The following is a 27,426-nucleotide window of genomic DNA, read 5'->3' on the forward strand; positions in this document are numbered from 1 at the left end:
AAGTGCTGAACAGCTTAGTCTACTGTTGCATATTATCAAGAGGCACAGCTGCCTTTTCTGGGTGATCTGCTTACATGTCCTCCTTCTGGAAACCTCTCCTTAAAATGCCTCATTTCCACAGTCAAAGTTGACAAAAAGAAAACCATTTCACTGTTTTGCAAGTTGTTGAGAATTTAATATGCGAGTGTTTGTGAAAGGACAAGGTTTAATTCTCTTTTCTTACAGCAGACCAAAAAAAACCCCAACACTAAGCAGGTCAGTTTTTCCGTATGTCTAAGATGATCTCAATGAATGAAATGATAATGGCCGCTCACAGGACAAGTCATGTATGAAATCAAACCTTCGTTTGAGCTGAAATGAAAAGAGATTTTCTCCTTTTCATATCTGCGGTACTTAGAAGTCTATAAGCGATCATATCACTTCCCTGTTTTACGGACAAGTCCTCTGGACTGCAACAGAGGCAGTTCACTCCTTTAAAGTGAAACACAAATAAATGGCAGTGGCACAACCAGCGTGTTCACAGCATAACATGGAAATACCTGCATGTTTGTTTGTTTGCTAAATTCAGCTATCTCAAGAGCCTCCTATATTCATAAAAGTTGCACAAAAAATAACAGTTTTTCATACATAATAAATTAATGGACTGTACAAGAAATGAAAACTTTTGTGAATCATTCTGGCCTGATCATACAGGACATCAGATTTGGTCATTTCTTTGTAAATTGCATTATCCTGGAATATAACCAAAACCAAAGTTTTGGTTATATTGCACATTTTTAACAAGCTGCACAAAGTAACTCATAAAGAAAAACAAGCAATAAGTTAAATGGCATGACAAACATGTACTTTAAATAAAAAAAAATATCCTGCAGCTCATCTGGTAAGTGTTCACTTTGTTCACAAAAAAATAAAAATTCACAAAAACCCCAAACTCATTTAAACTGAAACTATCTACATATTCTCTCTTTGTTTTTCGTCCCCGTTAAAATTACTTCTGCATTTAGCTCCTTATCTTTCCTGGGCAGAACCACTTACAGAGCTGTTGCTGGCAATAACTTTGTGAACTTTCTGGGATTTTTTTTATTTCCTAATGAAAGCATTCTTGCTCAGTCCTTCTGGCCTTGCCTCTTCTCAGATGGAGATAGTGAGATAACTGAAGCTGCCATTAACTTCACATATTCTCTGTGCTTTTCTTTTTCCATCTAGAAAGTAGCCCTCTGTCTCAGTGCTTCTATGTTTATTCTGAATCCCCTTCAGGTATTTTCTGTTGGGCTAGCAGACGGCTGCACATACTGAACAGGTTTCTTCATGTTAGAGAGTTATTCCTCTCCACCGCTGCCACAGACTTGCCAAGGAGGAGAGACTGCTGTGAAGTTGTGCTTTTTTTTTTTTTGATAAATCATCTTGTTCAGTTGCCATTAAAAGATCAACCAAATTTAACTCTAATCCATTTATATAATTAGGATAGAAAGATTTAAACGTGTCAGTTTGACCAGATTGATTTAAAATGAATTTTGACCAATGCTCATTCTATCGAACTTGATATAAAATGGAATATTTGTCTTGTGAAGTGCTTTAAGAGGACATTTGTTGTGAATTGATAGTATATACAGGAAGGACTTTGAGCCACCATGGGCTTTGAAGAGTTATTCACTAAAGAAACGCGTTTTACAGTTTATAAAGTAACTGTTTCTTGAACCACTAGAACATTTTTAACTAGAAGATATCTGCACAGCTATAAAACAATATTTATCACTGATATAAATTATCATAGTATATGGCTTGGCGTGTTTCAGAGCCTCCAATGGAACGGCTTACTGACCAATATAAAAGCTGAAAATCAACCTGTCTTAGAAATGAGTTGCAGGCGACCGAGTCAGGGTTATAATTAAGCTTAATCCATACAGTAATCCCTTAATCTCCACTCATGCACATTTGCGCTACCTGTTTGCTCAACCATGTATCCATTTTCCAGTATTGCTTTGGTTTTAGCTGATTATTCCGGTGATGCCCAGCTCATGACAGAGAGGAACCCCCGTGTGTTTCCTTGATGCCACGCCTCTCTGTTGTTCAGGTTGTTAAACTGCGTGAATCGGCAATGAATCCCACAAAATGCGCTCTTTGTCAAAAGATAGTGGCCGCATAAGTCTTTTTGGGGGCGCTCGTTTTGTGACAGCTGGATATCATTTATCAGAAGGGCCCTGTCAGGGGACGTGGTCAGCAGAAGTGCTGATGCGCTGGACGTCAGCCCCGTTCCCTGGCAGAGTTGTTGCCATTTGAGCTGTGATAGATGGACAGGTGGAGACGCTGGGAGAGAAAAGGCCCAAAAGTTTGGGCAGTTTCAGCGGCCCTAATCATTTTAAAAGACAGACAAGGTCTCAATGATCTGTTGATATAAAACAGAGGAGACGGGAGGAAAAACTCTCCACAAATAAAATGATAAAAGTTAAATCATTAGTAAAATAAAGCTATTTGTAACAAAATTAAATTTTGAAAAATTCCACCTATTAATTACCACAAATCTGAGGTAATTTTGAAGGTAGATATAAAACATTTTTCTTAAACATCTCTTCAAAGATTGTGCGACAGTGCTGACTGGACTCCTGCGAGGCTCTCTCTTGTTTCTGCTCCAGCTTGTTGCGTTCAAGGGCTTTAAGCTGTTCTCCTGGAGAGAAGAGTGTTTGGTTCGGAAAACTACGGGTCTCCCCTTTGTTGTTTGCAGATGGTGTGATTCTGTTGGCGTCTTCAAGTAATGATCTCCAGTGTGCTGCGGTTAACAGCCTAGTGTGAAACAGCTGAGATGAAAAACAAAAAGGTGGACTGCATCCGCCTCATGTGGATAATGTTAGAGCACAACTTGAACACAAGAAATAGGTAATGTTTTTACATTACCTATAAAAACATTATAGGTAATGTTTTTGCTGCACTCCAATAAGTTTTTTTTTTTTTTTTTTAATCTTTGTCAAGAGCAGGATGGCTGCAAATATATGCGCACGCTTTGGTGGGCAGTGATAACACAACAAGGGTTTTGTAATAAAGATGAGAGATCTCCTGTGGCTATAAACTTTAATATAGCTGCTTATGATATTAGTTGTTTTAAATTCCAAGTATTAAAATGATGTCTGGTCCCAGAAGAGAGAGTGACAGACTCTGTTTACAAACACAAACCTTTTAGATTCACACCTTGCAAACAATTAGGCCTAAGGGTTTGCATGAAGAATTATTGAACTGTCTTCTCTGAACTATAGTTTTCTCAAATTATCTTGCTTCTGACCTTCTTTGATATGCTTTCTGGTTGTGCATCACCGGAAATATATATATATATATATATATATATATTATTTCAGCAGCCTTACAGAGGATATGTTGACCTTGCTGTAGAAAGATAAATCATAAAGTATTTTTTTATATGTTCATCTGAATCGTGTGCCTATCATTTCATTCTGATTCCAGAGCTGTGCAGACTGACCGCCATCTTTGATATGAATCATGACTGGAAGCAATAAAATCCTGGAACCAAGTAGCTGAAATAAACCTCTTCCATGTCTCCTAGAAACGTAGCGAAGATCTAAATCATCGGGTGGTTGAAGTAGAGGCCCTGCTCCTCATCATACAGACAGAGGGGTGGATGTGATCATTCCCTGAATGTTGAGCAAAACTTGATCCGTTCAAAACATTCACTGAAGTGGGTGAAATCATGACCATGTTGCCAGTCTGTCCCAGTGCCAACTCAGAGATGTATGACCCAAACAGCAGTGTAGCCACACACTCACTCCAAAGGGACATACGAAATTCCCTTCTTTGTAGGAACACCTGGGAAACACACATCTGCATGGTAACAGCATGTGAGATTTGAAGAATGACCATCATACAAAGACATCGGCATTTTAATGATCAAACTTTAATGGATTCTCAAGCAAAACGTCAGTTACAGAAACTATTGGAAAACTGAGCAGCTTTCATTGAATCCTAGCCATTTTAAATGAAAGACCCTGAAACCCAGTTTCCTCATGGGAGTTCAGCTTGAATAATTTAATCTTTCAACTCATTTTCACTTGTGCAAAAGTTTCTGACTTTGGATTTGCATCTTCCATCCAAAGTTTGGGTCCTCCACTACATTCAGTCTTCGACCAGCAAAACCACTTAAGCTACATTTATGTTCCCGTTGCAAACAAGGTCATGTAAAGAATTCTGACCTCAATTGCAGATAATGGCTGTGGGCTCATAATACAGTTGCACTGAGCAACATTTGAAGGTGTTTAATTAGGAGCCCTATGCCAGGATACACTTAAAAGCACAGGCTATTACTAATGAGTGCGTGTTTTAAGTTATTCATCACAGGAGTGCTATAGTAGTGCTTCCCCCCCCGGAGAGCCAGAACAAAACATCTACTGGTTAATTTGTGGTGAGCAGAGCCAAGAGCTTCCATCTAATTGTCAATCAACACAGCAGCATCTTGAGGTTCAGCAATGCTTTTCTGTGTCACTGCTATGCAAGAGTTAACGTCTAAAAGGCTGAAGATTGGATGGAATGCCATTTTATTAGATCTCAAAGTTAAAATAGTGTTTTAACTCTAACCAGCCCCCAAAAAACCTTGAGTTCGGCCCTATTTTAGGCTTTTTTCTAACCCTGCTTTAGGTCAAACAGGAATTCATCCAGGTCTGGATTTATTTGAAACAAGGCTCCTCCTCAGGGATTTGACCCAGCATATTCTAACATCATGAACACCAAAAAATTAATTGGTAAGAAAAACCCATAACAAGTAGTATTCAGGGTGAAAATCTTTATTTTTGACCATTCACCCATTGTTTAGACTGATGTTTATCTCCATTAGTCAATGGGTAGAACCTGACCCAGCCATGACCCAGCCCACCACAGCACAGCAGTGGCCAAGACAACCTCACACCTAAAAGTCACTTGAAGTGGCCAATTCACCAAATTTGCAGGCGTCCAGAGATAAAACATAGTGCCACCCAGAAAGTCACCAGTTTGAATTAAAAGTTTGGATAAGATAATGCATTTTGTAGCAATCCCTAATAGTTGCTATGGGATGTCTAAGGATTCCTCAACCTCTTTAAAGGAACAACCTAAAGTAGTTTTCTTTATGTGCTGTAATAAAAAGAAAACTAGAAGTAAAAAAGGAGCTGAAAGTATTTCTTAAATTTGCATAGAATAAATTCTTTAAATCAAGTTGTTGGTTTTGGAGGCCCGCAACAACTGAGCTGTTAACGCCACACTCCGTTTCAACAGGGCGTCTGGTCAATATATTTGCAGAAAATAAAAATACCTAAAATATCTCAGGCAACCCCTCTAGATAGATAATTTTGATGAGAACACACAACTTGTAGTGCTGAGTATGTGAAGTGCAGAGATGCTCCTCCATAATGTGAGGATTACTTCACTCCAACCATGTGGACAACTGCAATTTTTCTTTATTTCTTTTTCTGCAGTATTTACATGATTTACATTTTTCTGAATGCCAGCTGATCTACAAAATGTGTGTAGGACTTACTAGTTTCCCAGCTCTGCATTGCACCGTCTCTGTTATCAACATGAGCATAATGCACAAGCACGACAATTCGTTGTATGAGTATTCACGGCTAAAAATAGCCGCCACCAAAAGCCCTCCTTGCCATTCTTGATGTTGCTTTATACATGACTAATGAGAAGAATGACTTCACTTTTCTAGCCTTGTTCTTTAAAATGGCGAGGCAGATTCCTGAGAGTGTGCGGCTTTGACGGGCTCTGTTCTCCTAGCAGCACTTCAGTACTCGGATTGCTAATGGACCCTGGCGAACAGGAAGTAGGAAGAAAAGCATAACAAGCCACTGGAGACATGGCGCTGCCCTCCAGAGAGCCATTAAGCAAAGTTTCCACTTGTTTTATTCATATGGCAAAAAAAAAAAAGAAAAAAAGCGACAGCAGTGACTTCTTGCTAATTGCATACAGAACGCTGTAAAGGTAGCTGAGGAGATGCACCTTAGCAGCACACTTTTCCCTCTTCATTCCCAGTGGTTGAAAAGGGAAAAGCTTTTCCTGTGATGCATGCAAGGAGGATGTAGACACCTCCTTAACAACCAGGCTGCCCCTGCACTCTAAAGTTAGCATGCTGATGTAAGAGTGTGGTTGCCGGAGAATCCTACTCAGGATGTGCTGCACAGCAATATCATGCAAGAAGGAGATCAGCGTTTACCAGACAAGAAGATGGCTGCTGTTATGAGAAGTGAAAGGTTAGAACCTTATAAGGCTCTCAGTCCCTGGCCAGGATCACTTGATGAGCGTTTGAGTTACATAAATACACCTGGTGGAGTGTAATTGGCACCAATGGAAGGCTCCAAGTAAGCCTCATGAGAAGATAAGGTCAAAAGAGTAAAAGCGGGCCATGTAACATACATCTTATTTAACCACTGCAAGTGTCAGGCGTGCTAAGAAAACTTTATTTATTTAACAGCCTGTTGCCTCGGTGCCAGGCGTTTGGTGCGAGAAAACAGACGATGAAAGCATGGCTGCGGGAGAGAGGGGACAAACGCTTTCTTCACGTTCACTGGCAAGATGTGATTTCCAAACTAAGGATCTGTGTCAGCCATCTGGTGATGGAAAGGAGCAGAGAACGATGTCAGCATGCTACTTTCAATAATGCAGACATGCATGCTGTCACTACAAAGCTGACAACTGAAGAGGACATTTTCCAAAATGGACGTTTTCTTGTATTAATATGTAAATATTCATTCTCCAGTACAATGTCCAAGAATTCCCATGGACTCATTTGTGTTCTTTTTGACTAAAAGTGTTGCTATTACAGGCTTCTTAATGTCTTACATCAAGACCAACACACAGGCCCACGGCCCCAATCCCAGATGAGAGATCTGCACTCAACCACCACTTCATTAGATCCACCTGCTCAGTTGGTTGTCAGCACAATAGTGAATCCATATTTAAGCTTCTATTTGTGGTGACGACAACTTCCAGAAATTCAAACACAATCGAAGAAGAAAGGCGATGTAAGTGACTCTCGGTGTGACATGATTGTTGGCACATGAAAGGCTAATCTGAGTGTTTTCTAAGCTGCTGATCTGATGGGATTTTATAGAGAATGATCTGAAAAACAGAAAGCATCCAGTTAACAGCAGTCATAAAAATGTAATGTTGGTGTGTCACCAATATCTTGACCAATTAAGGCTGCAAGCTGAAGTAAATCAAAATTAACAGTTCAATAAATAATAAGAGTGAACTCACACCAGAGTTGCCCTTTAAACAATAAGATACATTGCACTAAGGCCTTTAGTTAAATGAAATTATTATTTTTGTTTTTTATTCATCAAAAAATAAACTCTGCAGTCGTTACTTTGCACTTGTGGGTGTTGAATGCTTATCACTCACAACTATCTTTTAAAGTCTTGGATAATTACTCAGTAAATACCAAAAGTTATAATGCAATAAAAATTGTTGATGATATTATAGAATGAACTATGTTATTAACTTGAAATTGTTTCATTTGCAGTTGATATGGTTTCTGAAATGTGACACAAAAACTCATGGCCAGCAAGACAATTAAAGAGCCAGACACTTTACATTCCCCCGCAGATTCATATCTCCATCTCTACCAAGCCGTTCCTCTTTATTCCTAACCATTAAGAAATGCAAATCACCACACACAGAGATAAATCTGGAATTACTTGCATCGCCACAACAGCACTGTCGGAGCAGAACGGCTCATGATGTCGATTTTCTCTCTGGCTTTTTGCTCCTGAGTTTAACAATCAACTGGAACATGCAAAAGCCGGTCTGGAGGACAGGCGCAGGTTTAATAAAAGGGCAGAAATGATCAAATTTAGGCATTAAATGCTTTCCATCTTGCCTTTTAAGTCTCCTCAGAATCAGTTTAGCGTGTAAATGTTTCCGCTTATCAGTATGTAGAAACGAATCCCTTTGATCTCAGCGCAACATTTGACATGAGGTATTAAAGTTCTCAGACATTCTGCAGGACTTTCAAATATTTATTTTTCGGTAGAACAACCTCTGTCAAAACAACCCTGATGAGTCAACACTGATATGAACATATTTATATAACAAAAATGTTCTATGAATGATGAGTCACTTTGCCCTGCATGGCTAATTCAAACAAACAAACAAAAATTAGCAGAGACTATCAGAGCTGGCAAAATAATTGTTTATTGAAGAACATCAAGTTTAATATCATTTTATCCTTGTGCTTTGAAAAAAATACAAAACACTACTAGTGAATAATACAAAAAAATGTGTTTAAACTGTGGTAATTCTTCTGACATTGCTAACTGCGTTGTCTTCTTGAAACTCTGTGTTTCGGCCCTCGGTGTGCAAAGACAAGCTGCTGGAGTGTACAACGTCAGGGACCTGGTGAAACACATCGGGTTTTGAGTTATGTAGACCAAACACCTGCAAACGTCTGTTCTTTAGAGTACATAATACACATTGGGTAAGTAAATAAAAAATAGGATTTAAGATCTGGAGGTTCTCTGGACACAAACTGGGCTCCACATTGTCTGGGAGCCAGAATGTAATTGAAGTATCACAGCTTAAGTGCGGCTCTGGGATCATGAGAGCTCATGCAGAGCTAGCTGGGAGAAGAAGCCTTATCTCATCTGCAGTTTAAACATACGATCACTTGCACCAAATTCTTGTGAACAATGCTGTATGAACGCATTCAAATGAACGGCCCACTCATAAACATTAGTCACAGTTGGTAATTCAGGCTCTTGCTTGAATTACCAAGCTCCTCTTAATTTATAATTGACAACTTTTCTTTATTCATCAAGATATTAAGTAAAGACCACATCTGCAGCTCTGTGCTGTCTGATGTGTGCTGTTGTAGTTTAAGGCTGAAGCTGTAACTAATCAAATAAATAAAAACCTGAGGAGAGTTGGTTCTCTTATAATCGTCACTGATGACCTGAATTTACTTTGACTTTGTTATAAAATAATTAAAAAGCTGCAATGAGTGAGTGTTATTTACCAAGACAACTTCGGATTTTAATTTATGCCCATTTTCCATTATTAATGTGAGTTTTTAAAGGAATAAAAATCTCACTATCTGCTCTGATTAGATGTTAACAAGACTGTAAACAGTAGCTGCAGATTACATGTGACGGAATATAAACTGGACCTGTTTGTCTTGTCAATTCAGGAGACATTTAAACTGAATTGAATGATTTCCACATAGTTTTTTTTTGTCTATTTCAAATGAATGTTATTTACTTTATATCCCTTGTACAACAGCTGTGTGATGAGAGACGCATTTCCTCATGTGTTGGCAGGTTGACGCAGAATAGCTAACTGACTCCATTTTTCATCTTTAGTTGATCACTTCCTCTTCCTCTCTCTGTCTCTTTCAGTATTTGTGTAGCTGTCTGGCTCATTTCAAACCACCTTTACCTCCTGTCTCTTACCTTGCGGAAGGTGTCAAAGTTCATCTGGCTACGAGTTCCGACGATAATCTCACTGCTGTCCACATCTGCAGATTGAAAGACAATTTCTTTTTCCTAGACTGCTCCTGTAAACACCTGCAGTGCCCCTCACTCTAGATTTAAGGTAGAAAACCTTTGTTCAGAGATATCAAGGGCACCACAAGCTTGTAAAACATTATTTGTCTGTTGCTGCACAAGTTTTCTTTTGCTTGTTTGCATAAGCAAATAAGCTAAAACAGTGCTGAATTACAGTTCCTTCTCAAAAACGACTTTTCGTCTTCGACATATGAAAAGAGGTCAGTTTTGGGGGGGGGGGGGTTTTGCTTTATGTGTAAAACCACGTCATGAGTAGTTTGTTGCTGGAAACAAAAATTAGGGATAAACAATCGACATGAGAGGAAAGAAATATTTAAAAAAAATACAGGAATCTTTTTCCTCAGTTTGGCCCAAGCTTGTTAAGAAGCTGCAGCGGAAAACTGCCATGTGAGGGATGAAAATGTTCAGTTATTTCTGGAAATCTAGGACACTGCGTTGTCAGGACTCAACAGGGGAAGGAAGGTCTCAAAAGTAGCCAGAATGAGTGATGCTACAGTGGTTCATCAGTTTACATGACACGCTGCAGAACTGTGGGGGTGCATGACTGTCCCAGAGTACGTCTTTGAGCAAAGGCCTTGCTTTTCTTGTTTAGCAAGACTATTTACTCGGTGAAAACATGAAGATTTTCTGAAATAATAATGGTTAAGCTCTAATCTTAAATCAATGGATTTTAAAAAAAATCATATTCTGCTTTTTTGACATGAACCTGAACTGTTTTCATACTAGCTCATTTCAAATGACCATCTCATGTTTTTTTTCTTATTTAGTGTGTCACAAAACTCCACAAACAATATTAAAGAAAGGTAGTTTGTCCCCTGCATTAAAACTGTACCAGACTGAAAATTAGCTGTACTTCTTTAAGTTATCTTTTATGTCAATGCAATACAGAATAATCTGACAGGACAGAAAGCAGAGATATTTCAGAAGTGATAAATGAAATGCACACTTGGGGCTGCTCAGTTCCACCAGAGGTTGGGGACTTGAGGTAATAATTACTAAAAAAAAAAATATTCAGAATGAATCATTTATGTTGGTCTGTTTTGCACTTTCTCACCTGTTGTGCTCTCGCTGGAAAACCCCTGGTTGACATTCCCGCCTGTCGCCTCAGCAACCGAACTTCCCCAAAATCCCGATTGGTCGGACCTGCAAAGACCCACAGAGGACGGTCCAATGAAAGAGATAACCTTTAGCTGAGAAACAGCAGAGTCACATTGTCAGAAGCCAAGCGGCTGTGAACAGACAATTTCTACTCCCACAGAGAAGTAGTATATCAGAGGGCTCCTGTATTGTTCTCAGCATAAAGTGCATTGACAGATAAAAAATGAGCACCATCATCATTTTTTTTTTTACTCAGCTTTATTAGATCCAGCTAAAGTTCCTCAACTACGGCAGTGCATTTCATTTAAGTGCATTTCATTTAAGTGAAAAAATGCTGACAAATAAGATGCTTCATGCATTAGCGTTGACAATAATGGTCTTAATGAAGTTAAGACCATTAACTATCTAAAGAATGTCTTTATAAAGACTATCTAAAGAATGTCATTTCAAATTCATGTCTTTTAATTTTCCTTCATGATGAGGATCAATAAGATCCTTTTCATTCTCAAACACTGGCTTAGACAATGATTCATGCTGAGTCTTCACATTAGCTTAAATATAAATTAACTGCAAGAGAAAGATGTTGTACATCTTTGATTAATGAAAACTCAACATCTTTGTAGGAAAGTCATTTTCTTCAAATCATTTTTAAAATGTGTTGTGTATAGTTGAGCAAAAGAAATAACTTTTAAGTCTTACCTTAGTACTTCCTGTGGAGTTTTTTCTGAAAAGTAAAAAAAAAATGTATATATGACCAAATTTAGTATTATGAGTTATTAGGTGCCAACTTTAGCATTATGCATAGAACCACTCAACCTGCTCATTTCATCCACAGTACAACAATAAGAAAGCTGTAAATGACCTGCTGTTTATTTGCTTTGGGGCCTGCACTGATATTATTGCTTCCAGTTGGTTTGTAATGCAGCAGTAAAAGCTGCTGCTGCGCATTTATGAGTTTTGTAACAAGACTTTGCAGGTTGTATTTGCCAACGGTGCCCATGGTCATGGCAAAAGGGCTGCAATATTATCCAGCTGCAGAAGAATCTTGCCGAGAGAGAGACAGAGAGAGAGAGAGAGAGAGAGAGAGAGATCTAAATTCTCTCCTTTTATTGAAGGAGAAACCCTCCTATCATTGCTGTTTAAATCAAAGCTGTCATTAGCTAAATTGTTGTTTTATATTCATTCTCCTTTCTCGGTGACTTGAAAGCACACGTTACACCTCAGTGAGAGGGATTACACAAAGTAGTGTTTTGTATTCTGGAAAGCAAGCTGGATCCTTTGACAGGTGAAATGTCCAATGAATTTCATTCAAATTACTAAGGGGATTTTCCCTCGAAGTTTCAAGACTGGACCAAGAACAGCAGTGAGATGGTTTAGGTACTGAAAGGTCACACCTGCTTTAAGCTAATCCCTCAGGCCCAAACCAGAGCCACGTTTAGCGGCGGTCCAGAATGTGTGCAGAGGATTACAATGACTTAAATTGCCTGAATTATTATTTTTTTCTTATCCCACAGACATATGCATCCTTCCCGCTTCCAGAACAAGAATCCCAGCCTGTATCACCTCTAAGCCTTAATTATGCTAAATGGAAATATCCCTAATGATATGATATTAAGACTGATTGTTGCATTATGAGAGCGCAGGGGGTATTACCATTCATGTGAAAATAAAAAAAGAGCCACAAAACTGCCCTTGAGTCATAACCACAGTCATAAAGAACTAATCAAAGACTTACAGTATCTAATCTATCCAAGAATGGCAGCTCACTTTAGGCATGGCCTCTCCAAGAAGAGCTCTGTTATTTTTGTCACTGTTTTTTTGTTGTTGTTGTTGTTGTTGTTTTCAATAATGATCATCTTCAGTAATGTAAGAAAGATAAATTGCTTGTTATGGAGAAGAAGTGATGCTACTGTGGGGAAGGCAAGAGTGCATCCTTACCAAGCAGAGCAAGTAAAGACGCACAGAGAAGTGGTGCATCTTTACTTGCTCCAACAAAGATGGGTTGTTTTCCACCCATTTTTGTTTCTTGGAGAACAACACGAATGGTTTTCAATTACAAAAATATATTCACAGTATATATACAGTCAGAAATTAGAGACCGCAGTGTGTTTCTGACAGGCTCCACAGCAATGTTTCTGAATCCAGCTGGACAAACTAGCTGGCTGACAGACAACATCCAACCATCCAGATGAAAAATAATTGGGTTTCCCTGTGGGACGTATATCATGATGGCAGGATGAGCATCCAAGTTAAAACCCGTAGAGGAAGTAAAGTAATGGAGGCTACCACCCACTGGCAAGCACAACGGTTTACTGCCATGGAAACTGAACACCCATTGGAGGACAGACGTTGCTGACCTAGGAGTCAAGCTGATTGGTCAGGAATGACACCCCCCCGCCCTTACCCTCTCAGGGGACGTTTTTGCATAAATGGTGCCCTGGGAAAGTCCCTCTGCACATCTTGTGCACTACAAAGTGTGGCATTTACTACCCATTCACCGCCTACGCAAATAAGAAAAGGAAAACTTGTTTGGCAACTGACAAATTATGTTTTTTATGAGCTTGTGGTGCCATTACCACCTACTGCCCTGGACAGCAATATCTCACGCATCAAAAACGAGCACCGAGTCCCCCACTGTTAGGCCGTTGGGGGCAGTTTTATGTGTTTTCCACATATTGCAGATGCAGCTCCATCTCAAATGCTGTTTGATCTCCCACATTTAAAGGAAGATTCTTCTTCATCATCGTCTTCTGAACAAGGACATTTCTGTCTTGTTGTATTAAATATCTTTTTCTACAAAAGTGAAATATATTTTATTTAGTTAATTCCGGTAGACATTGTTTTGGCTTTAGGCGAAGGAGCTGATCCCTATTTTCATCATCATTATCAGCAGCTACACTAAATAACATGTTTTCTATGATGTTTAATGTCCAGAATAACCTGTGTGCTCTCTTTGCGCTGCGGCTATGTGTTACAGTAGATCGGGTCCATCCAAATTTAATGAGTCATCCAGCAGAAACCAGGAGTGACCTCACGTTCCCAAAGGCACACTGCATTTTTGTCCAACTTGTCAACAGCAGCGATCCTGTTTGCCTGCAGACTGATAACCTGCCCAAGGTTACTACCGTCCCACACAGAGTAAAACAAAGACAATGAGTTTCTGTTTTACTGCAGCTGCAACATGCAAAAGTTTGGGAACTTCCAGAATCCCAAAACCGGTTTTAGTGATGCTGCCATTGGTTTTTTTTGTTTTGTTGTTTTGTTTGTTTGTTTTTATTTCTGTGTTTTTGTTGTTGTTGTGTTGGCTGTTTTTTTTTATATATATATGTTATTCAGAAGACAGAGTAAACACTGGCAATTTTAATTTAAGGAAATACAAATGACAGCTCCCCCCTAAAATTGAAATTAATTCTCTAAATCATCAGTGTAATTATGACATACACCTCAATTATTCAAAAAGATTACATTACAACTAACAATTGCAAACTGTATCCTTTCTTCAGCTCTCTACCTTATTTATTGTTCAACACCTCCAAAACCCCCTTTAACCTTTTTATTTGCCCCTTATTGGTGTGTACACTGTTCTGTTTACAGCTGATGTTCTGCTTTTGTCAGAAAGGATTCAGAATGCCCTTGTTGAAGGCTGACAACAGGGCTGTCCTAGCATGCAGCCGGCCACCTCTATGCTTTATTATACTTTAATCACAGTTTCTGAGCTGGAAAATTGTGGTCCGAGCGGGGCGTTTGTTCACTTAGAGCAATTTCAGGAAGGACAAAAGTGCCTACTTGCTTTTCTGCTATGCCTGTAGCAGAGGACAGTGCAGATGGAGAGCAGCACGAGCAGCAGAAGAGCAGCGAGAGATGCAGCTGATGCCACCAGGATTGTGCAGTCCTCCTCTTCCTCCAACACCTCAGCGACTGAAGAGAGAGAAGGTCACTTTTTTGTTTCATTCCAGTGTTGAGGCAGTGGAAAAGCTCTGCAATTCAGTAACAGATATTCAGACACGCAGCGGAGAGATGAGAGAAAGATTTTGGATTTTAGACATGAGGGTGTTTGTGGAGAAAAACTATGAAAATAGATTTTAAAAAGACTTTTCAAAGCTGTGGCCCTTTCTGCTGTTTTCAACCTGTATACTGCTATGATTCAAGCTCATGCCGTTCCAGTTTCGTAACCCTTTCTTTTCTTCACTCCTCTTCTGTAACAGCTGCACTCTGTGATGATTCACTTGCTACCCAGAACAGAATGAAAAATGTAACAGATTAAAACAAAAAACAACAACAAAAAAAAAACAAGGACAGAAAATCTCTGAAAAAAATAGAAATTCAAGATATGAATTTAATACAAGCATTGAATTCATATGACATTAGCTAAGCATATCTACCACAAATGAGGAGAATCATAGAGGGCAAAATGGAGTTATAAATGAAGTAGGTTAACCAAGAACTGTTCAGTAACTAAACTTTGATCTTTTTAGGATCAACCGTTAAGATATTATTTTGTTTTGCTTGTTTGTTTTTAATTTGTGGGATTGTGTTAAGAATTATCATTATTTAGTGTCTTACCCAGTACTTATAATCATCTTTATAGAAATAAGAGTTAGCCATTTATGTTTTCTCCTTTAAAGAAATAAATTGACAATGGAGGGCTCAGATTAAAAGCTAACTTAGCATTTTAAATAAGGTAAATGTAAAACCTTTAATGCAGTTTGAGTGAATGCCATACGAAGTATTTAACTTGAGGAACTTTGTATTGATAATTTTATTCTATTCATCTACTTTGTTCCTCAGATCTGATCCCAAAATACAACAATTGGTCAAATTTTAGAATAAAGCTGTATTTGTATGAGAAGAGGACATCTGTCTGAACAAGTTTAAACATAGATAACTGGTGGTTAGAGAGGCAGATAAAAGTCTCAGCTTTGACTGCTGGAATCTTTTCAAGAGCCAGAATAGTTTATTAGGAACATTCTTTTCATTCCTCCACTTCTACTTTATCTACTACAGTAAATGTAGATTGGCAGGGTACAAATCAAACCCTCATAGTGGACTTGTACTTTTTGATTCATGCTGAAGTATAAATAAGTATATTTTTATGTAGAGAGCATGTTAAGCATTTTGGATCAGTTGAATTTGATTTGTGTTTTATTCATCTCTGCTTAAGCTTGCGTACAGTTCAAAGTTTATTCAGAGTTGAACTATGATCAGTTTCAAATCATGACCACCTGTGGAGGCCAAAGGAGTAAATTGTATTGTCAAAGTAAGATTGTAGGGTTTTAATTTGTTTGTGTTACTTTATATTTGTGGTCACTGGATCATTAACTTTGAAAATATCAGACATTAATGTTTAGACCTGCAGGACTAGTTTTATAATGAGATTACAGAGGATACTTTTAAAAATACACCTTCCCATTTAGTGTGGAACGACTTGCCAAAGACAAAGAAATTAAGAAATGTAATTTATTTATTTCTAAAAAAAATAATAATAATAATTCTATTTATATTTTTCAAAGGTTGGCAATTTAATGTAAAATTAATTGAAGTTGCACTTTTACTCAGCTTTTAAACCATAAACACTTTGAAACAATGTTGAGTATAAAAATAAGTTTAACATTTTTGTTTTTATTTGCACCTCTGCTGATGCCGTTAACAGATGTCAGTGCAGAGATTCGAGGCTGAAAAAGACTTAGACACACAAGTGATAAACAGATGAAACTCCAGAAATTGAATCCTCCTCCACACAGCATCACTTAATAAAACAATTTAATCTAAACCTTTACCGTAGGGACAACAAATGTCTTAAGATGCAGGAAAAAAAAAAAAAGTTTTTTAAAAGCTTCTTCTCACCCACTGTTAGGCTGACGCTGCTCTCCAGAGGTTTTCTGAGGGCAGACACTGAGGCCAGACAGCCAACCACAGAGCTCCTCCCGGCCTGGATGCTAAGGTTGCTGGAGACAGCGAAGAGGTTCTCCTTCTCCTCTGCGCTGATGTTGTATTCATCCCGACTCACCTGAACCCCGTTGACCAGAGAGAAGGATATTATTTATCAAACTGACTGCAACTGATCAAAAACTCTTTAATACCTACACTAATTTATCTGCAAAGTGGCCCAGACAGATCTGTGAACCTTTTAAGCACACATCTGTTTGACATACAGCCAATGAAATACATAGTTTTCTATTTTATTTTTTATTTATTTATTTATTTTTTTACAGAAAGCCCCCACACAATGTCAAAGGTCCTTACTTTGAAGAATCATTTTTCACTGCAAATTACAGCTGTAAATATTTTGGAGTATGTTCCCCGAATATGTTTGAGGACTAAAATTTTATCCATTCCAGGTCGGATTTGTGTATTGCAGGACTAGTAGTCGCCCTCTCAACAGATGCTGATTGCTGCAGCTTCTCCAGATGCTGAGAATAATCTTAATGCTGCTTCTCTAATTAATGCTCCACTGGTTCAATATGTCAGATTTAGATGAATAGATGATTTGCGGGTGTGTTGTGCACTTTCCATTATCAGACCAAGAATTCAACAGAGCTCTGTGAGATTCTCTAAGCTTGTAATATGGTTTTATAAGTGAAACCTTTTCACAGCTAATGCTAGGTATTGCATGCTCTACATGCAAATATCAAATGAAAATAAATTAATTTCAGCATATTTTTGTAAAAAACCTGTCTAGTTTGTTAAAAATGCAGAAACCTACAGAGGTAACAGCTTAGAGTAGGTTGTGGTCATTTTGTCACTAAAAGTTGACCTCCATTTTAATAATCAGTTCACAGAATAATTTAGGAAAATGGTTCAGGCAGGACAAATTGATCAGTAACCGAAAAATAATTATAGTGGAATAGATGCTCAATCAAATCAGCTTTTTAATCCCCTAAAAGCAGTTAACTGAGAAGCTTTTTTTCCTAAAATAGTCACATTCACTGTAAGAATGATTACAGCGCCATACAAAAGTCTCCAGTCCCTTTCAATTTTTTCTGCATCTGTCATTTTATAAACACAAATTCAAATGATTTTTTCTGTGGAAACAACACAAAGTAGTGCAACTTCCACTGAAGTGGATGGAAAATCAGACTTTTTGAATGAATAGATTTTCTTAAAGGACTGGAACTGTAAATATTTGGGAATGTACTAGTAGTGTACTAAAAAGAAAAAAAAAACATAATCTCAATGGATGTCAATGGCGCAGAAAAATGCCAAATGGGCTCAAACTGCTCTGTTTATTTCAAAGTCCAATTTAAAGGCTCATGTTAGAAATAACATTCAGTATCAAGGTTTGCAGGAGAAACTGACCACAAACTCAGAGGATTACCACATCTTCACATCTCTTTAAATCTCAAGATGAACCGATGAGATGAATTTCCACCTCTATGAAAATGATTCCACAGAGTGCAGAAAAGAAAACAATGGTGGCTGCAGAATGTAAGTAATTCCTGGGGCATGCCTGAATGCATGAATGCAGGTGAAGGAAGAACACTGGCATTTTTGATGATTTATTTCTTGCTAACATTCACAGGGAGAGAACAGAGCATTATTTTTCTTCAGGTTCAGACACATAAATCAAGACTCATCTCATTCAGACCAAAGCCCAGTCCACTTACTGAAAGCTTAATGCAGTGATATATAATGCATTAAAAGAAAGTCTACCTTCGCAGCAGCTTTTACTCTCTTTCTCTGAACTACTGCAGGGATCTAGCAAGTCTGGAGTACATTAAATGGACTAATCGGGATTTTTAAAGAGAGTTTATGTTTAAAGGCAATAAACAATTAATACTTTACCTGCAGTATATCATTTTCATTGCCTCTTCATTTAGTGTAAATCAGATTAGTTGATGCTAAAAGCTGAAATTAACAGCCAATCTGACAGTGTCCAAGACCAAAGCAGAATTTATTATTTTTAATCTTAAGTCTCAAAAATACCTCTGCAGTTTATGGTGACGATATTTGATTTTACCTTTGCTTTGGGTATTTATTTACAAAGAAGGTGATGATTATTTATACGGAAAGCTAAGGTGTTGTACCACCAACAATATCCATTTGTGAAACATGTAATGACTAGTGAGTTAAACATCTGCTCGAAGAAATCTATTTAATGTTTTTGTAAATCTCTTGTTATCTGTAAGTATGTATGTAATAAAAATGGAAATTTAGATATATCAAAATGTATTAAAAATGTTCAAGACGACAAATATTCAGGTCAATAAGTAATCTGTATCGTGGATTTGGATTTACTTTTTCTTTGGTTATGATTCAGATCAAAGAATCTGAGAATTATTGGTTCATATCACAGTGAGTGCTTTAGCCACAAGTCATTTTTTGATAATTGAGTTGTTTTAAAACAGTAGCAGTGTGCTTTGATCTCTGACAAATTGTTAGTTTCAGTCTCATCTCTAATAATCTGAAATTAAACCAAATAAATGCAAAAAAAAAAAACTGATCTAAATGGCCTGAACTTGTACATCACTTTATTTAGTTCAAATGATCCCAAAGCACTCTAAACTACATTCAGTCTTTCAAAAACGTATGTTTGTTTTTTTTAAATTAACAAAATTATTTCATGCTTAACTGTGATACACTAAATGCAGCAAAAACATTCTTATGATGACTGAATGTAGGATCACGTGTTGGTTATTTACCTTTTTGTCATGTACCTGCCATTGCAGAGTGGGTTCAGGGTACCATCCTGCTGCTTGGCACTGAAACAGGACCAGCTCCCCTTTAAATGCCAACCGGTTCTCTCCAAAGACCTTCACATTGCCCTTTTCTGCAGGAGGAAAAAATAAATAAATAAGAGCTTGAATCAAGTACAGTTATTTTTTGTGCTCTTTGTAGTTACAAATATATTTCTTATTTTTTGTTAAAATATTATTGAGTTAAGCTGAGAATCACTGCTCTGCTTGGCCTGATCCTTTACAAAAGATGGATTCCTGAGTGGCTGTTCTGGTCTCTGATTCTCACTTGGCTGACGAATGCCTCTCCCTCTATTCCCCTTCATCTCCTTCTCTGCCAGCCAGATGAGCTGCTGAGCTCCCTGAGAGACACAGTATCACTGTGAAGTCAGACGCCTGGTAAAATGAAGGGCTGTTGATGAAACAGTGAATTCCTATTGACAGATAATTGGAGATGCTTTGGTAGTTTGTCTGTGCATAATGACGAGCCTGTATTGATTAGGGTTTAATCCTCAGATGTTTTGTACAAATCATTGCTGTGCTTTTTGTGCCACATGCTTTCATTTGATGGGTTGATTTCTTGTCATGGATGTTGTATCTGATGTGTGGACTGACTGATTCAGATCGGGCAACTGTAGTTGCTGTGGAACCAGCAGCCTAATTGGCACTGCATGATGGAAGGATCTGGATGATTTCTAATGACTGATGTGCCCAAACAGAAAAAGTGGTGCCTGAATCTGATGCATCTAATACTGTGAGAATTCGAAAAATGAGTACATCTGCAATGCTTCATAAAGGCACCTTGATCTTTATCACGTTTTACTCCAGGAATACTCTGTATTTAGCTCCATCTATCTTCCCATTATCTCTGACCATCTTCGCTGTATTTCCGTTAAAAGGAAAGCATCCTCACAGCATGATGCTGCCACCACCGTGGCGAATTCAGAACGACACAGCGTTAAATTAAAAATGCTCCTAAGAACAACTGTAAATGACATAACAGAAAAGCATTGCTGTGATGGCTGAATGTCTGAAAGAGCAGGATCTTCTTAAAGAGACAGTGGCCCAATTTCAAGGCGTCAAATTGTGAAGTCAATTTTCTCTCGAGTTATCTTTGATGTAGAGCATTTTTATGACAACTGGAGGTAACATAATTATTTGATTGTGCTATAAAATGGCACTATGTGGCTGGGAAATACATAATAACACCCCTTTAAATTAACTGTGCACATCACCTAAGCTAAGAGCCTATCCCAGCTTGTGTATCTGCCATACCTCTACAAGTCATATTACCTCGGAGAGGCTCTGTCTTCTCTGATTTATACCAGAGATCTGCAGCTTGTAGTCAACAGCATATGCGGTCGTATTGATCTGCTCAAGTGGGGAGTTTGTGTTGATGTACTGCATTTGTGATTGAGTGAGCAACCAGACACACAGCAGCCAGTGTGCAGTCACTTTTACATAATTTCCAAACAGAACAATTAAAGCAGAGAGTGGTGGAGGAGAGTACACAGAGTCAATTGGCCTCGCTGTAAATTTGCAGCTCAACTCGCTCTGTATATTTGAGTCCGCAGTAAACAAATCAAGAGCAAAGTTGCTGACTGCTAACTTGCAGTGCCAGCATGTGCGATTAATTCAAAGGCCATGTCAAACCATAGCAATCTCCTGTATCAAGACCCGGGAGGGGGCTGATTCACCATACACTACTGTTAATGGCTGCACGTGTCAGTGGGGATTTGTGGCACTGGCTGTCTTCGAAATATATTGGAAGCAGTGGGTCATTGGGTTTTTTCTTGACTCAGTGCAGTGGATGATTCCATGCTCCCCGCCCCCCGAGCACTCATTTTAAATGCAGTTACTGTAAATGAAAATATGGTTAATAATAACAAAAGGGCAGCAGGTCCAAACAAACCCTGCAGATTCAAGAACAAGTCAACTTTTAACTTGGTGTAGCCAGCGGTTTTTGCGGCAATCCTTTCAAAAATGAATCAGTTTCATTGCTTCCTACAAAGTAAGTATAAATGACTTAATTGAATTTTTGTAAATAGTTATTGATCCGCCCTGCGACAGACTGGCGACCGGTCCAGGGTGTACCCCGCCTCTCGCCCGGAACGTTAGCTGGAGATGGGCACCAGCAACCCACCCGACCCCACTGGGTGTACAGAAAATGGATGGATGGATAGTTATTGATCCTGCAGCAGACATCAGCATTCAGTAATTGTTATAAATGTTAAAAACAAAAATAAAAGACCAAATGTACACTCACTCACTATTTATCATCATAGAAAAAATAACTAAAAGGAGAAAGGCATCTCTTTGCATTGGTCTAGAAACGTGAGATGGAAATGGTTTGTTTATGGATATAAAATGAATGGACAGGTTGAAATGGAAATGCTTACGTACAAAATGGGGCCACAACTTGAAGAGCATGTTACTTTTTGTAGAGTCTGCCTAAACATTCACGGAGCTGTGTTCTGTGATTCTTAGTCATTTTGCCGGGGTTGTCGCCTCTATTTATGACAGTTTGGTCACTAAAGACTTAAAAGTAGGATGAGAAAAAGTGTAACATTCCTGAACTGGTTGCTAGATGAAATAGTGTATACTTTGTCTTATGAAAAAGGAAAGCCTTATCCTGTTCTCAGCTCCTATCCAGCATGTAGAAGTGTTTTCAATAAGTAGGAGCATGATAAATGAGAGATTCTCCCACAAGTCAAGATTATACTGCAGCACTCCTCGGCTTCTGAATGCAAGAGAACTAGCAGTCCTCATCAAGTTTTGAATCTTAAATTATCTCACAACCTCTGGCTCAACGTTTGTATAAGAGCCACAAAACGAGGAGGAGAGAGGAGATTGGCTGCAGGTGGAGGCTGTAAATCCTGCTCTGCTGCCTCATTCGACTGGCATGGAGTCTATCCGTTTCCAACTCGTATTTATAACGGCAGTCCAATCAATTCCCTGCCCCCACCCACACTGCCATTAAGCCGTTGTCACAGAAACCATCAAACATGTCGGGCAAACTTCCTTCTGCCACACAGGCCCCAATAATTTCCCTCACACTATGACTGATCCTTTGCATGCATGTTCAGTTGCCTTCGCAGAAAACGAAAAGCTTCCAACCGTCATCAATAGTTCAGAGAAAGGGACTTAAGAAGTGCAAGTTGAATGCTGGGCCTCTCCTTTTGTTTTTTATTGAAGCGGGGGGGATGTGGGCGGGCAGAATTAAAGATGCTGCACAACTTCTGCTGTGTCCCTTCTTTTACCTCCGTTTTTACCCGTGCTGCTTTCTGCTTCATCAAGGTTAAATACAGTGTGTTTCTGCACTCTCTCACATGGAGTTTTTTTTTTTTAGAGACAACTTGCCATCTGCTTGTTTTCTTTGGCTGCATTGTGTGTGTGCATGTGTGTGTTTGGTGTTTGTGCACACACTTTTGTTTGCCAGAATAACCTTGGGAGAACCAAAAAAAAAAAAAAAAAAACTTAAATTTTCTGCAGCATAAAGATAGCGATGCACTGAATAAACATTAGACGTCAAGATTTGCAGTGCCTATGAAAGTGTTTATGCTCCTTGAAACATTTTATCATGTTGCAGCCACAAAAATCAATAGGTTTTAGAGGGATTTTCTGTGATCAACCAATACAAAATGGTGTATAACTGTGAAGAAGAAGGAAAATGATAAGCAGTTTACAGAATTTATGTAAACGTAAGGAGTAAAGTAAGACTGGAAATGGGCTCTTTAACCTACATACAACCCATGTTGTGTAATGGTAAGCTACAACTATACACAACCATCCTCATAGTTAAATATGATGGTGGCAGCATCATGCTGTGGGGATGGTTTTAATCAGCAGTAACAGGGAACCTGGTTGGAGCTAGCGTGGGAATTTGGATGGCGTTAAAACCTGGATAATCCTGCTAAGAGGTATCAGAAAACTTAAGACAGAGTAAAATTTAACTTTGAACAAGAACAACTCTAAGCATACAGCCAGATCTACATAAATAATAATAATTAGAAAAACAGATTTGTGTTATAAATCTACGCTCAGAACTAAATCCAATTGAGAAATCATGACAGGGCTGAAAGTTGATGTTCGCACATTTTTTCCATCCAGACTTTCTTTTTCTCCAAAAGAAAATAAACAAAGTGAAAAATCTAAGTCTAAAATGTTGCTGACACTGATTCTGATATGAAATCTTTCTAAATTTTGAGAAATAAACAAGTGCTTAAAATCCTACCCGAGTGTGACATTTAATTGCTTCGACCCTGACGCAGACATGCACACAGATGAATGTGCTCACCTTGAACAAGCAGCTCTGCCGTCCTTCTATCAATGAGCTGCAGATCACAAGCAACTTGTCCTTGGTGGCTCCTCTCTGTGTGCCTCAGGATAAACTCCCAGCAATCTGTCTTTGGTTTGGAGCATTTTTCAGCTGTTATGTTTGGGTTGATGGTAGGTAAAACACCATTCCGCTTGTCGATGGTTAATACTGGTCTATTTCCTAGCAGCCACGTCATAAGTGTCCAAGCAGTGTTAGAGGTGCTGCACCTAAATCTGGCCTCGTCTCCGACAACAACCGTCAGGCTTGCAGGAGTCAGATTCATCTGTGTTCTGGCAGCTAAAGACGTGAGTGAGCATAATCATCAGTCGTTTTACATGCATCGTATTTCTAAAACACTTAGAAATAATAAAAGGGTCTAAAATTTTACAAAAAATTATTAGCTGGTGTCATGCTTTGCATTAAAGGGAAAAGTCTGCTATATCATCATTAACTGACTTCTGTGGAAAACCTCTAACTAATCAAGAAGGCGTGTTTGTCTGGACCTTACCTTCAGTCCACCATGAAAGAACAAGCACTAACAGAAGAAGAATATCCATATTTAATATGTCAGTCCAGCCAGTCAACTGTTGAATGGCAGAAAAGCCTTTAAAAAGAAAAAAACATTGATTATATGCACCACCTTCACATATTTATCATCTGTTCTTGTTTTTCTTTGGAGAGGATCGTGAGGCATCTGTCTTTTAAATCTTTTGGCTTGCTTCACGTTGTCAGAAAGCGTCTATTTATCTGATTTCTTTATTCTCATTTTAACAAGAGGGGCAAGTATGTTTTACTATGGACCAGGTTGGTTTGGACAGCTATTTTTGTTAATAAATAAATACATCATTTGAAAACTTTTTTTGTGTGTTTGCTCAGATTGTATTTGTCTGACAATCAGTTTTCTTTTTTATCTGAAACATTTCAAGTGTGACAAAAAAACAAAACAGAAAAACAGCAGAAAACTGTAATGGGGTATGCAGATTTTTTGTATTTTGTTTTACAACCTACCATCTTTGGGTATAATCTCATAGTAAAAGTTCCAGATTGATGAAATCTGGTGCAAAAATTTGCAGAAGCTCCAATCCATTCCATAGTATTTAGCTTGGGCATGTGTCTTTTTCTGAGTTCAGAAGCTTCGTAAGACTAAGTAGGAAAAGAAGACATGACAAAATATCTGTCAGACCAGGCCATTGATGGTCCCACCAATAACTATCAGATGAAATTTTCATCAAGTTTCCACATTATGTTCTTCATAATAATGAAGACAACAATGTTGGGGTCCATGAAATGTATTTAGCTTTCTGTTTATTTATTTATTTATTTATTTGCGCTCGTGTTTAGGAGTCAGAATAGTTACAAAACAATCACCACCAGAGGCTTCCGCCATCAAAAATGCCCTTAAAATGACTTAATGACTCCTTGACAGCCCAGTCTTTCTTGCCTAACTTGTTTACATCTGCAGGAAGTGTATTTGCATAATGCCTCTACAGTAACTGAGTCTGGCACAGTCGCAAACAAACAATGAGCAGCTGCTTCACACTCCACTGTTTATAACTAATCTGTGCCAGCAGGGCTTTCATGAAAGAAGTCTCAGTGCTCTTATACACGAAAGCAACATCAGGGACTAGCAGCACAATTACAGAGCCTTAAAATCTCTACTCGTTTCATCGATATCTGCTGGAAAACAACGCTGCACTCGACTTCCGAGATCTAGCTTTGATACACCTGTCCAGAGTGACTAAATATGACAGAGTAGAATAGATTCAGCTTAAATATTTATCAGTTTTCTACCATAGACATTTATTTTAATATTTTTGGATTCAAAGCCCGTGCTTCACTTAAAAACAAAACTGTTTTAAAACATTTTTACAGCATACATCTTTTTAAAAATTGTGCAACAATCATACATCGAAAAGGAACAGTGGTACTGGCCACTTTGGCAGTGGAAAATGTTTTGCAATTTGAAAATGATGGTGACTTCTTTAGGAATGTTTAAGCTTTTTGAAATTGTACATATCTGCAGTCGGATTCTTTGAGTCATTTTGAGACGCTTTCTTTCAGTAGAGATATCCTGCTTTAGGGTTAAAAATGGATTATTAAGAGATTTACTTGGCAGCACGCACTGCTTGAGCTTTAAATTTCTTCAACACTTTGTTTAAACCTTCTTTTTAAATTGTGTCTGAGGAAAACTGTACGACTGGTGTTTTTGTATAATGCATGAAAACGCGGCGGCAATGTGAAACTCCAGGGTAATTTCCATAATCATTATCACAACTCCCAACGCCTTGTTTCAGCACATCTGAGGTTTCCAGGCTGTGGTTAAATTTTTACTGAAGAATAAATGCGAAATAAAAATAACTTCTGAAGCTCGGCTGATTTAAATACTAAAGGTTAAGAAGTGGGGATTTCTGCAGATAGCATCTTTTAGATCTAATGCAAACCTGATGATGCACAGGTTTCGTGAAATTTATAAGCTTACTTATTTGGGAGATTGAGTAGAATATAAGAATAAGAAAATAACCCAACATGAATGCTCTTAAAGCTCCACATAAGAGAATTTGGTTGCAGGTCTTTCTTACTCATGGATCAAATCCCGATTGAACACGTTGAAATGGCTACAAAAACTAAACAATATTTGAATTACAGACACGGTGAACAAGTGATGTAGCATGCTAAGACATTAGCACATTAATACAAAACATGTATTTGTTCTTTATTGGGAACAGGCTTTAGGCAAATCTGAACAGCATTTATATTAAGTATAAAAATATATGTTTCACTTTTTCTCACAAAATGTTACTTTAAATATTGCAAAATTGCACTTTTACAAAGGTATGGAACTGTCAGAAAAATAAATCATCTTGTTTCCTAAAAGAATATTATGTGAAACCTGAGAAACTTTTCTGCATTTTTCTCACCTTGTTTGATAAGCAAGCTATACAAACAATCTTTTCCTGTGAAATTTCTTCACAAGTGTTATGCACCATTTTTAGCATTGGTCAGTGAACCTGCAGCTGTTATACTTACTTTAAATTCAAGTCACAGTATTACCACAAATTGAAAAATGTACCATTTAACTGAAACAAAATAATCAAAGTCTATCACGGTCCCATGCCTGACATATGTGTTTCTAAGTTATTTCTAATTTACATTTTAACAATAAAATGAAAGTATATTGAACAATAATCATCCATAAACTCTGCTTCTTTTCTTTGTCTTACCTCAGTCTGGTGTTCCTGTGCATAAACACACTAAGTGGATGCATATCAACCATGCCGTTTCTTCTTCATACCTGGTGTTCGGTGATCTCATCCAAAACTGTTCTGTTAAACATTACTGAGCTTTGGGAACTTTGTCCCATGAGACACACACAAGCACACACACACATAGAGACTCTGCAAACACAATCCACTGATAGTACTGAATCTGTGAGTTGATTTACATGTTTGGGTAAAATGTCGACCAGAGATAAATTTTTCAACTTTGCTGTGGTAGGCATTTTTCTTGGAGCCCAGAGTTATCAGGGTTCAATTTAGCACCTAATAATAAACATGTGGATCATATTTTTTCATTTGTTCTGTTAGGAATATGTAAATGAGATGATTGAGTGGCTGTCTGTACATTTTTTGTCTAAAGTAGCTTAAACTAAACGGATGTTAAAAAAAAATAATGCATTTGTAGCAGGATGTTTGGGACAATGCTGATGTTGTGGATCATTACAATGCATATTTCTGTGCCTGTTTTTATATGCTTTGAATTAATTTACAGGGAATATATTTTATTCATTCACTTATCTTCC

General features: G+C 38.1%; 1 protein-coding gene across 3 annotated transcripts; it reads right to left on the bottom strand.

The window, feature by feature from the left end:
• Positions 1 to 8,155: 8,155 nt before the first annotated feature.
• Positions 8,156 to 27,391, bottom strand: igsf5b (immunoglobulin superfamily, member 5b). 3 transcript variants are annotated; one of them, XM_015016390.1, is made up of 10 exons: positions 26,849 to 27,391; positions 24,136 to 24,231; positions 23,607 to 23,924; positions 19,292 to 19,404; positions 16,482 to 16,644; positions 14,424 to 14,555; positions 11,337 to 11,361; positions 10,594 to 10,682; positions 9,426 to 9,490; positions 8,156 to 8,373 (listed from the first exon to the last, which is right to left on the bottom strand). In XM_015016390.1, the coding sequence occupies exons 2-10, from the start codon at positions 24,182 to 24,184 to the stop codon at positions 8,263 to 8,265; spliced, it is 1,065 nt and encodes a 354-aa protein (XP_014871876.1). In that variant the 5' UTR covers positions 24,185 to 24,231; positions 26,849 to 27,391; the 3' UTR covers positions 8,156 to 8,262. The 3 variants fall into 3 exon arrangements, with proteins under 3 accessions (XP_014871876.1, XP_014871875.1, XP_014871877.1); XM_015016389.1 differs by having other exon boundaries at positions 19,277 to 19,404; positions 26,849 to 27,376; XM_015016391.1 differs by lacking the exon at positions 9,426 to 9,490 and having other exon boundaries at positions 8,281 to 8,373; positions 19,277 to 19,404; positions 26,849 to 27,373.
• Between the last annotated feature and the right edge of the window lie 35 nt (positions 27,392 to 27,426).

This window comes from Poecilia latipinna, unplaced genomic scaffold (assembly GCF_001443285.1).
Source record: "Poecilia latipinna isolate Pla-1442-1.1 unplaced genomic scaffold, P_latipinna-1.0 Scaffold2014, whole genome shotgun sequence".
NCBI classification, from domain to species: Eukaryota; Metazoa; Chordata; class Actinopteri; order Cyprinodontiformes; family Poeciliidae; genus Poecilia; species Poecilia latipinna.

Coding starts and splice junctions, on each gene's coding strand:
- igsf5b (XM_015016389.1), bottom strand. CDS start 24,184: ATGGATATTCTTCTTCTGTTAGTGCTTGTTCTTTCATGGTGGACTGAA. Junction 19,405..23,606: donor GGCAGAGCTGCTTGTTCAAG/GTGAGCACATTC, acceptor TTCCTCCTGCAG/AAAAGGGCAATGTGAAGGTC. Junction 11,362..14,423: donor CAGGCATAGCAGAAAAGCAA/GTAGGCACTTTT, acceptor TTTACTTTTCAG/AAAAAACTCCACAGGAAGTA.